The 12775-nt window shown below is 36.1% G+C and overlaps 1 protein-coding gene across 1 annotated transcript in view; it reads left to right on the top strand.

Annotated features, from left to right (window-relative positions):
- sdk (sidekick cell adhesion molecule) overlaps window positions 1-12775 on the top strand; it is a 341294-nt gene that overhangs the window by 231862 nt on the left and 96657 nt on the right. Inside the window, exon 24 of the mRNA XM_090386436.1 lies at window positions 10416-10519. Coding sequence (XP_090242562.1) covers window positions 10416-10519 — 104 coding nt within the window. The remainder of the gene's footprint in view (window positions 1-10415; window positions 10520-12775) is intronic.

Here is a 12775-nt window from a genome sequence, read left to right as displayed (position 1 = left end):
TTCTTCCAAACAGCTGTTTACTCTGTACAAATTGCAAATCTGCCCTAACATGGAATATTGTTCCCACATCTGGGGCAGTGCCCTCAAAACCTCTCTCAGGCTTCTAGATTCCATTCAGAAGAGGGCAGTTAGGTTAATTAATGACTCCTCTCTAACAGACTCTTCCAGTCTCTGTCTCATAGATGTACTGTTTCTGCTGCATGCCTTTTCTACCGATACTTCCATGGGCACTGTTCTTCTGAATTGGTTTCTATAATTCTCGCTCTCTCTTTCAAAACAGTCTGAACACGTGCTGCCACCAGCCAACATCCATTTACTGTCCAACTTCAAACTCACAGAACCAACTTTTCATCTTTCATGTTTATTCATTCAACTGCTGTTTTCTGGAACAACCTTCCATCACACGTATTTCCTGAAAATTACACTCTAATGTCAACAAATATCTTCTTTTGTTTTCTCAACCTACAACTCAAGTACAGTACTATGTACTATTGCCTATTGTTTTAATATAGGCATGTACTACTATGCACAACTATGTACAACTTGTACATAGTTGTACATATGTTTTAATACCTCTCGTGTTTGGGGTTTTCATTAAAAAAAATATTTTATCCTCTAGCCTTTGGATAGTTAAAAGTTGGCCATGCTTTTTACAGCTATGCACTTGTTTTGATTCTGACCTTTTGACTAAGCATATGAGCATACAAGTCAAGTTTGTTCCCTGCATTTCCACTAAAGAATAAAGAAAGCATTGCATTAGCATTAGTAGAGGCACATGATGCAAGAAAGTAAGCTTATACAGCATCAGCCAAAAAAAAAAAACCTTCCTATTTCACCCATCCATTCAATCTGTTTGAATTCATTTAGTTTGTCTAGTTCAGCCTTGAATTTATTTAAGCTGTCAACTTCCACAACAACAGATGGAAGTTTGGTCCAGCAATCAACCTCCCACTGGCTAAAAGCAAATTTATGCACATCTATTCTTTAACTGTCTTTCCTCAATTTGAATTTATGACCCCTCAGGTGTTAATCTGAGCAAGAGGAAAAATCCTATCAGCATTGAGCTTGCTCAAACCATTCAAGGCTTTATACATCTCAATCAGATCACCTCACAGGTGCCTCGTCTCCAGATTCAGCAATTTGCAGAACTTAAAGCCTTTCTTCATAAGAGCACCACTTTGTTCCCCTCACCTGTCGTGTTGCCCTTCTCTGTACTCATTCCAGCAGCTCTACATCTTTCCTAAAATGAGGAAAAAGTAAGGTACTTAAGGCTTGGCCCGACCACTGTGTTATACAAAATAATCACCTCATTATCCCTGCTAGCAAAATTCCTGTATGTTATTGACAATACACCATGAGCTACTCTTGCAGCCTGTTCGCACTGCTCAGAAAACTTCATATCTGACTGCACAATTAACCCCCAGGTCCTTTTCATTCTCCACTACCCTGAGTGTAGTACCACCCAGATGATACATTGCTCTGGGGTTACTGCTGGCCGTATGCAGAACTTTGCATTTGTCAATGTTAAACTTCAGTTGCCACTTCTCAGCCCATCTGCTCAATTTTTTCAGATCCTGTTGCAGTAGCATACTGTCCTTACTGTCATTAACAACCCTACCAACTTTCACATCATGTGCAACTTGGACATTAAGGCTGATATACCTTTATCCTTGGACATATAAGGCTGATATACCTTGGACATATAAGGCTGATATACCTGATATGCCAATGCGCCATTAAAAACCAAACCAATCAATATCATTGATAATACAGAAAATAGCAATTGGCCCAACATGGATCCCCGGGGGAACACCACTAATAACATTAGTTCACGAAGAGCAGTGTCCATTGATTCCCACTCAACCATCCATTTATCCTTAGCAGCTACTTGCCCTTAATGCCATGCTGCTCCAACTTGTACAGTAGTCTTCCATGTGCAACAGTATCAAAGTCCTCTTTGTGTTCTCTTGGTGTATGGATATGACCCAGATCAAGATTCAAAGCTCCCGATAGAAACAGTGTTGCCACAAAATCAAAAGAGGTGCAATAGTAAGAATCACATGTGAATATCATGATGATTCCTTTTTTCTTTTTTGAGGGATGGCATTATCAGAATTCATTCTGCGAGGTGTCATGTAAGTCCACTGTAAATGAAAAAAGGCCAAATGGTTGGCCTTGTCATGCCAACCATTTGGCCTTCTTTCTTGTCATGCCATAGCCAATTTATTTTACTAATTTGACACATGCGAACTTTGGCTATTCACAAAAATTGATAACGGACATGAAAGCAAAGTGATTTGAATCAGTTCTCAGTAGAACACTGAGAACTGATTCAAATTTCAATGATATCATTAATTTTATTCAATGATAAATGTTTATATTGAAGAATATTAACAATATAAACATTTATCATTGAATAAAATTAATTTTTTTCACCATTCATGGAACATTTTGATCAAACCTTGTATATGCTTCATTTCAAATGTTCAAAGCTTTGAAACTCTTCTTCACCAGAATTAACAGCTTGTATGCCATATCACTGCTGAACAGAAACTGAAGTCGTGTGCTAACTGGCAGATGCCTCTGTACACAGATGGCACAAAAGCTTGCATCTATCTCTTATGTAGTCTGTAAATCAGAATCATCCATCATTGGACTGTTGCGTGTTAATGTTACTGGATGCTGAAATGTTACTTTCGATTGACATAATTTTACTTTATACTAACAAAGTAATAAATTTAATGGATTGATGCAATTTTGTGGCCATTACAATGTATTACAATTAATATTTTGTATCTGTAGGTATATGAGTGGAAACATGTTTCTAGATAGTTATAATTCATCCAACTGATCTCTCTTGTATAGTCTAGGAGTTTATAAAAGAAGTTTTGGGATACCATTCCAGATGTGGGAAGAACAATCCATTGGTACATTTGTAATTTGTAGAGACAGTAACTGTTTAGAATAAAGTTAATATCAATAGTGAGAGAAATCCTAGTTTATTCAGTGTATAAAAACAGTATTTCTGATTTACATCTGATTTACTGGCAAGAAAGAATAGACACAAGGGTTGTCATTAGTAAAAATGCATAATTGCTTGCAAATCTGAATGTTGTTGAATGGAAGCAGCAGACTCCTTTGTAAAAAAAAAAAAAAAAAAAAAGTGGGGGGGGGCTGGTTTGTAGAAAGATTGGGATTAACTAAGTTTCTTTCTCCTCACTGGAGAATTATCTTGAGAGTAGCATTTAAGGAACTAGTAGTGGATATTCAAGAAGTTGTATCTATATGAAAAGAGCAGGGTTTATCAAACAAAAAAGTGGACTGTAGTGCACTATTACTGTGTAAAAGAGGGTCATTAATGTATAAAAGGAAAAGAAAAGGTGAAAGAACTTGATGGAAACTCCTGCATTAGTTGAGAAGTTAGAAGACAGAGAACCATCAACTATAGCAAGCATTAAAAAAAAATGATTAACCAGTTATAAAAATGGAAGAAGGAAAACTACAAGGTGGCAACTTGTTTAGAAGACCTTTATGCCAACATAACCAAAAGGTTAAACTCATATACAATCAATTTTTAATCAGTTTAGCCAGTTTTCTTTGAATGCTCTGATGGTTGATGACTCTCCATCTTCTAACTTCCTCAGAATATTTTCATGACAAGTGCCATGGAAGTGTTTAAAAGAAATCCACATTGGTGATTGTTAATTAAATGGAAAGTTTCAATGTTAGAAATGGTTGTTGCTTCATAAATTTCTCCATTACAGTAAAAACAATTGAGGTAAGTGTAATGTTATGATTAATAAAATGGAAGAATTTGTCACCCTTATCAGGAAATGGCTGGAGGAACTAATTTTCATGCAGAAGTAAAAACACCATGGAATAAGAGCCATGGCAAAGCAGGAGTTAAAATTTAATAATAAATGGAGAGATGCCTCAGGATGTAGAAATGCTTTACCAAGCATCCCTAGATGCTTGAGGAATTTGAAGGGCAGCAGCAAATGAGATATGATCAGTATGTAGATTTATTAAGATCTTCAGTGCAAGGGTAAAGGAATAGTAAGATACTAATAAGTCAGCTTTATTTTTGATTAGAATTAAGGTACTTTCAGAGTATAACAGAGTTAGTAGTAGTTGGACAGAAGTTACAGCATTACCTTTGGCAAGAGGCCCCATTCTGCTTGACAAGAAGCAAGTTTCCTATTCTTAGCTGTTTTAAAATTTAATTTGGATTTATTAATAACTATTTTACAACTGTTGCAAGCTTTTGCATAAGCAGAAAATGAACCTGAAGATTTGGATGCAAGCCAGTTGAGATATACAGGAGTCCCTCGATTAGCACTGGTTCGATTAGCATGAGACTCAAATTAGCACAGTTTATATTTAGCTACCAATTTTCGATTAGCATGAATCAAAATTTCGATTAGCGTGGTATTTTGACCCAGTCTAAAGAAACTGAAGCTGGTGATGCTACAAAAGTCAGTACTAAGCTACGAATGTAAATACACTGCTAAAGTATGCATACCATTATAGAAACACATCGCTTGTTTTCTTAGTGAGTGTGCGGCTCTGTTCACAAAAGGGAGTTATTGTTTATTTCGCGTCATGTCATACCTTCTCCATCAAGAAGAGTTATTGAGAAATAAACAAAAACGAACACAAGATACAGTGTGGGAAACTAGTTTGTTTTTATACTATAAGAGAATGTGTATTATTACAACAATTGGAATATTTTCTAACATTATGCACTCTGAAGGACAACACCAGCCGCACCACATTTATTATGTACATGCAGATCAGTTGTTCTTGCGCTGCGTGTTAACATGCAGACTTCCGTGTATCTCCTGCCATTAATTACTGTGCATATTAATTAATTACATTAATTTCAATTAAATTTTTTATATATTACATAATTATTAACTATGAATAAAAGGAAAAGTGTATTTGATAGCACCTCTGGTAAAAAGAAAAGAAAAGTGATAACGTTAGATGAAAAAATTGAAGTCATAAAAATATTTGAAGATGGTTGATAGTAAAATACAAATTTCTCGACATCTTGGCATGCCTGAATCAATGGTTCAGACTATTTTAAGTAAAGCCAGTGCATATAAGGAAAAAGGTAAGCTTGCTTCATCGTCAGCATGCACACAAACCGCAAAAAATAGAAGTTTTACAATGATTGAGATGGAACATCTTTTAGCCATTTGGATAGAAGACTGCAATCAAAAAAGAATTCTAATCTGCACAATGACCATAAAAACAAAAGCCTTGAGTATTTTTGCAATGTTAAAGGAAAAGTCAACAATAGAAAACTTGGATAGAACGGTAACTGAAGAAAATGTTCAAGCAAGTTCTTCAAAAGAAAAAGTGATTGAAGCAGAAACAGAAGAAAATTTCACTGCCAGTAAAGGCTGGTTTGAATGTTTTAAGAAAAGAACTGGACTGCATAATGCAGCATTGATTGGAGAAATGGCAAGTGCAGATAAAGATGCAGCCATGAAATATCCCGAAATTTTAAAGAAAATTGTTGATGACTTTAATTTTGTTGGTTTAATTTTTTTAGAGTGCCAAACAACAAGTCTACCTGTTGTTTGGCACTCTAAAAGAAAAGCTTGGGTCACAAAAGCTTTATTTGAAGAGTGGTTCACTAGCTATTTTTGTCCGAAAGTTAAGGTGTGAAGAAAATAATACTTGTATTCAAAATTTTACTAATTTTAGACAATGCCCCGGGCCACCCACCAGCACTTTCTGATTTGTGTGAAAATGTGAAAGTTATTTTTTTACCTCCAAATATGACAAGTCTTTTACAGCCTATGGATTGGCGCCTCCATAGCCAGGTGAGCAGGAGCAGCAGTGCATAGCATATGCTTCTTGATTAGACCGGGGTTCAAGCCTGTGACCACCAAATACGGAGGATGCGGAAAGGTCAGGGAATGACCACCGCATATCCCCGGAGCAATATGGCCTTAGTTGCTAATGCTCCTAAAAACTAAATAACAAACAAACAGCCTATGGATCAAGACATAATCACTTCTTTTAAGGCCTATTATTTACCCAGAACATTTGTGCAAGCAATTGAAGCAACAACTGGAGATGGTGCAGTTTCTTTGGTTGAATTTTGGAGAAATTACAACATCGGGAAAGCAATGGACAATATTCATGAGTCATGGTCTGAAGTAACATCCAACAATATGAGAGCAGTTCGGAAGCGTATTTTGCCACATTGCACAAATGATTTCTGCAGTTTCACTCCTGTCAACACTGTTATTGATGATATAGCAAATATTGGATCTAGGCTTTGATGAAATCGACAACAGTGATGTTCACGAATTGCTGGAATCACATTCAGAACAATTAAGTGATTCTGACCACCTTAATATTGATGAACAACGAGCATATGACGAGGTGGAAATTTGCAAGGAATAAAATGTTCAAGGAAAGAAGTTGACATTAAAGTAACTTGAAGGAATATTTCACGCAGCTGAAAATTTGAAACAACTAATCATGGATGCAGACTCAGATATCGAGCGCAGTATGCAAATTCGCAGGAACATTGAAAAAGATGTGTATCCATACAAGCAAATTCATGATGAAAGGAAGAAAGTCTGCGCAAACCAGCCTTTTGAAATATTTTTCTAAGAAAAAAAAATGAGCTATATATTGTAATTTTTTAATTTCAATAAACTTTTGATAACTGTACTGCAAATATTTAGAATTATCCTTTGTTTTTATACTGCTGTACATTAAATTGCCATAAAAATAACATATTTTTAAAAATATTGGTTGGTATATTGTAGGTCTTGAAAGAATTAGGCTATTTTTGTATTGATTATTAACTTCAATTATTCTCATAGCGTGCCATTTTCACAGAACCAATTAATCATGCTAATCGAGGGATTCCTGTACTAAATTCTTATCTTGAACAGCCTTAGCAAATTTTTTGGAAACCATGGTTTTTGGTAAATATGAAAGTTTGAGATGAAATGAGAAAAAGGATTTCCTTCTTAAAAACAATTTCACTGACATAATCTGAGAAAATATTCATCATTGTCATGGTTTGCTGCATGGCCATAACTATGGGCAGGGAAGATATTTTTCATTTTTCCAATGGTAGTCATCTCTCACTTAATTCCCTCCCAAATTGGAATACCATGTTTTTTGACTGCCAACATCTGTGCTGATGTGCATGTTGTATAGGTGGAAAAAACCTGGAATTATTCATTGGTGAACTCTGCACTCTCTACCTGAGATTGGTTGGTTATAGTCCTGAATGAAGAGGCCTTAAAGAAGCCCTCCAGTCACAACAAGAATTGAACCCAGCCCTCTTCAGATGAGTAGCAAATGGTGGAATACTGTATTACTTCAGCTGTCATGCAGAAAGATTGGTTGGCTATAGCCCTGAATTGGACTGGAGAGACCTCCAAAGAATTGTTCACATGGAACACAAGTTGACATTGTTGCAGCACACTCAGGCCCTCAGTGAGACAATTTGGACACATGTCTAGCACCAGTACAATGCATGATGACTGCATATATACTGCATGATTTGGGTCACTACAGTCATGTAGCTGTTTGCAAGCCACTGATCATCCCAAATAATGCCACATATCATATAGTTTGGCATAAAACCCATCTTGGACCTTAAGCCAGTGGAAAGCTTTTGTTTAGATTGATGAGTCATGGTCTATGAGTACATGGGACACCTCCATAGCCAGGTGGGGGGAAGGAGCAGCAGTGCGTAGCACACGCTTCTTGATTAGACCGGGGTTCGAGCCCGTGACCACCAAATAAGGAGGATGCGGAAAGGTCAGGAAATGACCACCGCATATTCCCAGAGCAATATGGCCTTAGTTGCTAATGCTCCTAAAAAAAACAGTACATGGTCTATCAGTCTGATGGTCGTGCCTTAGTGCAGCCTGGGGAAAATCTATCTTCCAGACTTATCGTTCCAACAGTGAAGTTTGGTGAAGACAGCATGGTGATCTGGGACTTTTTTACGGTTGGGCCAGTGGTTGTTTTGCTAAGGTCTATCTAGACATCCTGATCAATAATGCATTACCTGTGTTGTGGCAGCATATTGGGAAATGCTCATACTTATATCAGCAAAACAACACTTCATATCGTACAGAGTGGTTTGAGGATGTAGACTTAAGAGTTTGACTGGAGAGCCAAGAGCTCTGACCTTATTCCTGTAGAAAACCCCCTGGGATGAATTGTATTGTTGGGTGCATGTGAAGAGAAACAGGGCTGAACTGAAACGGAGGTATTTGACAAAGTGGCGGTTGCAACCTCTGGCACTACCAGTCAGTAGTGCCAGAGGTGTGTCAAGAGACTTGAACCTTCCTTGATCTACTGTATGCAAAGTTCTTCGAATAATTTTACGCTGGTTCCTGTACAAGGTTCACATAGTGCAAGAACTAATGCCTTGTGATCAGCAACAACGAATAGACTTTTGGCTCTACGATTTTTGGCTCATATGGAATTTAATGATACATGGGCTCGAATGATCTTGTGGTCTGATGAGGCACATTTCATTCTTCATGGGGCTGTAAATTCACAAAACTGCCAAATACTCAGAACTTCTCGTCCAGTCCATCTGCTGTGCATGAAAGACCACTACAAAGTCCATGCATTACAGTATGGTGTGGATTCACAGCAGAGTTTATAATCAGACCATTTTTCTTTGAAGAGTCTACACCTCATGGCCTTGTAAGGTGTACAGTAACTAGTGCACAGTACTACACTCTTCTAAGAGATCACATTATTCCCACTCTGCAAAAAAGGCAATGCTCAGAAACATAGTGTTCGTGCAAGATGATGCCCCTTCCCATGTCGGTCGACAAGTGAAGGCACTACTCCGTTCAACATTCTGAAATGATCGCATCATTTCTAGAGACTTTCCACAGTGCTGGCCAGCCCAATCACCAGATCTCAATTCCTGTGATTTCTGAGTCAGAGTTTACCCTGGTGACATACAGACACTTGTCGATTTGAAAGCAAGCATTAAACAGCATGTAGCCAACATCCCCAATGAGATGCTACCCGAAACTGTGTTGCATGCAGTCCTCCATTTTCAGAATGTCATCTCAAGGAAGGAAAGCACATAGAACAATATCTGTTGATTTCTAAGTTCTGATATTAAAATCTAATCCTAAGTTAAGTATTCCATCTCATGTTTACAGTGCCAATTTCTCCCCTGGTAGCAGAAATTTGAACTAATTTTTTTCTTCTACAAATCGCTTCCCCATACCCTAAATGACATACCCACCGATTTTCACAGCGCTATCTCTAACCATTCTGACACTAGGGTCTCCTGAATAGGGAAGCTTATTTTATAACCACCCTGTATTTTGTCACTTTAAATATGCAGACCCTTTATAAAGTGCTACTGTTGTGTACTGAGGTAAATTGAATAAGTCTGTCATGGCGCCTCCATAGCCAGGTGGGCAGGAGCAGCAGTGCATAGCACACACTTCTTGATTAGACCGAGGTTCGAGCCTGTGACCACCAAATATGGAGGATGCGGAAAGGTCAGGGAATGACGACCGCATATCCCCAGCAATATTGCCTTAGTTGCTAATGCTCCTAAAAACCAAATAACAAACAAACATAATCTGCCATCTAGAATTGCTCTTCGTGGTGGGAATACCACATCCTGTATTCTGTTAAATTCTTTCACCACCAGCTTAGAATTTTTAGACCTTGCAGTGTTAAATTATTAACAGTCACACCAGTGTGGAGGATGAAAAGAAATTTTGTTGAAAAATTCCAATCAGAGGGATTGAAATTTTACCAGAATTAAATACATTTGACTCACAAGTGGGACTGATATCATCTTCATTTTAGACTCCCAAGTGGCAGCTTTAGCTGTCATCATTGGAAGAATGTGACAAAAGATTATGAGGTAAATAAAAGTAATTTATGTTAATTAAATATGATCACTTTTTGAAAAGAAAAATAATTTTGCTTGAATAATTTGATATTTATATTTTTGATTGTGTATGTATCTTCATTGATTATTCTTTAAATCTGCAAATTCAGCAAATCTCTACCTATTAAATAATTCTGGAGCATGTTTTACTTGAACTTCCATTGTCTGTTTAATAAACGTGCATTTAAGTTCTGATAGTTATTTTACAGAATTTACAAATATTATGACATTATATGAAAAGACACTATGCCAACCACAGAATTTTAATTTTTTAATTTTACCTTAGTGGCTTTTCTTTTTTTTGATTATTGAATAATTCTTAATTATCTTTTATATTGTACTAAATGAGACATGAAGCCTTATATAAGGAAGTTTTAAATATTTAATTTATAATTGAATTTCAATTTCTCAAATTTATTATTTTATCATACATGATGTACCATTCATTTTTCATAGTTTATTATGATTGTAATTTTTATTTCTTTAGATTAAAACCTTTCACACCCTATAAGTTTCGCATTCAGGCTACAAATGATATTGGTGCTAGTGGCTGGAGTCCTGAAAGTAATGATACCTATACATTGCCTGCAGGTAAACAATTTTGTGTGATTTACTATTTTAAACCTTAGTTTTTCAAATAAAGTGCAGAAGTAATGGAACTTACTTCTGCACTTTATTTAATAAAATAAAGTGAGATCTGGAGGCCTCATTTTAGAAAAGGATGTAGAGCTGCTGGAACAAGTACAGAGAAGGGCAACGAGACTGGTGAATGGAACAAAGGCAATTAAGGAAGAAAGGCAATAATGGAAGAAAGGCAGTTAAGCTCTGCAAATTGCAGTCTGGAGACTCGGCACCTGTGAGAGGATCTGATTGAGGTGTATAAGGCCTTGAATGGTTTGAGCAAGCTCACAATGCTGATGGGATTCTTCCTCTTGCCCAGATTAATTGTCTGAGGGGACATAAATTCAAATTGAGGAAAGACAGTTGTACAGTAGAATAGATGAGCGAAAATTTGCCTTTAGCCAGTGGGTGGCTGATTGCTGGAACAAAGTTTACAGCTTAAATAAATTCAAGGCAGAATTAGACAAACATTTGGAATGATTGGATGGGTGAAATTGGGCAGGGTTTTTTTTTTTTTTTTTTTTTTGTTGATGCTTTATAAGCTTGCTTTCTTGCATCATATGCCTCTACTAGTACTAGTTTCTTCTTTTCTCGAAGAGTAAAAAAGATGAGGTGCCGAGAACCACATTCCAACTTTAGGTCCAAGGCAGCAATCATTGTTAAAAATGCAATACTTACTTGTTTCTTTATTGTATTATTAGTCTGTATGGCTAATATAATTCCCTTTGATACTGTACTATATTGTAAGATTTATTCTTGGAAATGAGAAATCACAGTATATTTTTTAAAATATTTAAATTATTAGCATTTGAAAAAATTCTTAAACTAGACATATAAAAACAATAATATTAAATTTAATTTCAAAACTGTAGACTCAGGTTTTTCGTTTTATTGTTTAGGTTTTATATACCCATATACTACTAATATAATATGGAAAAACTTGTTGGGGGAAGATTAATAATGTGAAGAATTAAGGGTTCGTTCGTAGGATGTTAACATGTTAAGAAATACTTTCCTTCCAGAGACCTATTCTCTGACAAAATAGGCTCAGACTGTGCCTGTGTAGTTTCTCCTAGACAGATAAACCAAAGTTACAGTATATTATTGGTTTATTTCTGATTGTCAGTTGGCATTGTTAAAGGGAACACAATTTGAAGGCTGTCAGCTATATGAAATTAGAGGGTTTACAGCCTCTTTAGAGAGTATCTTAAAGTGACTATTGGTAAGACAGTGAGACTGTAGCCATTTTTTAACCATACACTGCTATATAATGCATCAGATATCACTGAAATTGTTTTTGAGTGCATCAACTGTGAGTGTGGCAGCATTCTACCAGTTCCCATTAAATAAATATTGGTTTATTTTTATATAATTAAATTTACTAGATATCCAACCATACACACCTAGAACATCAAAGGCCAGGATGATTTACAGAGATTTTAACATAATTAATACAAGGCACATATACAATCAGTTACATAACCATAAACGATCCATATAATAACATGAATATTATAATTCTGGATCACAGATCAAGAACTGCAATATTTATGTTCATATCATTAAATGGATCTTTTATGGTTATGTAAATACCATTAACATTAAATACCATTACTGGGGATTAAAACGTATTTTAAAAAATATATTTAAAAAATTAAAAGAAAAAATTTAAAAAAAGGAAGAAACAGTTGCTCCAGTTTTATGTTTTATCATTCTTAAATAGCGAAGGATCAGTATTAAATGTGTTAATAAACCCAGTCTTCATTAGTTGAAGTTATGCTTTTCAGAGGAATGGGATTTGTTGTCTACATTTTTTGGTGACAGCTCTCATCTCTTCAAGACTTATATACCTTGTATTGTTTATAGCATTGAGCAAAGGACAATATGTACTCATAATCATCAGAAGTAGTCATATTGCCATAGGCGTCTCCGTAGCCAAGTGGGAAGGAGCAGCAGTGCGTAGCACACGCTTCTTGATTAGACCGGGGTTCGAGCCTGTCACCACCAAATACGGAGGATGCAGAAAGGTCAAGGGAATGACCACCGCATATTCCCGGAGCAATATGGCCTGTTGCTAATGTTCCTAAAAACCAAAACAACCAACTAAACATATTGCCATATTGGCTTCATCTAAGCATCCATTTGAACAGGTTTATCATTTAATGTTTTTATTATAACTGTAATTATTGATTCAAATTTTCTATTTATTAGTAGCGATATATATAT

Source organism: Mastigoproctus giganteus, chromosome 12 (genome assembly GCF_048544385.1).
Source record: "Mastigoproctus giganteus isolate SK-2022 chromosome 12, ASM4854438v1, whole genome shotgun sequence".
In the NCBI taxonomy this organism is placed as follows: Eukaryota; Metazoa; Arthropoda; class Arachnida; order Uropygi; family Thelyphonidae; genus Mastigoproctus; species Mastigoproctus giganteus.
This window is presented reverse-complemented; position numbering and strand designations above follow the sequence as displayed.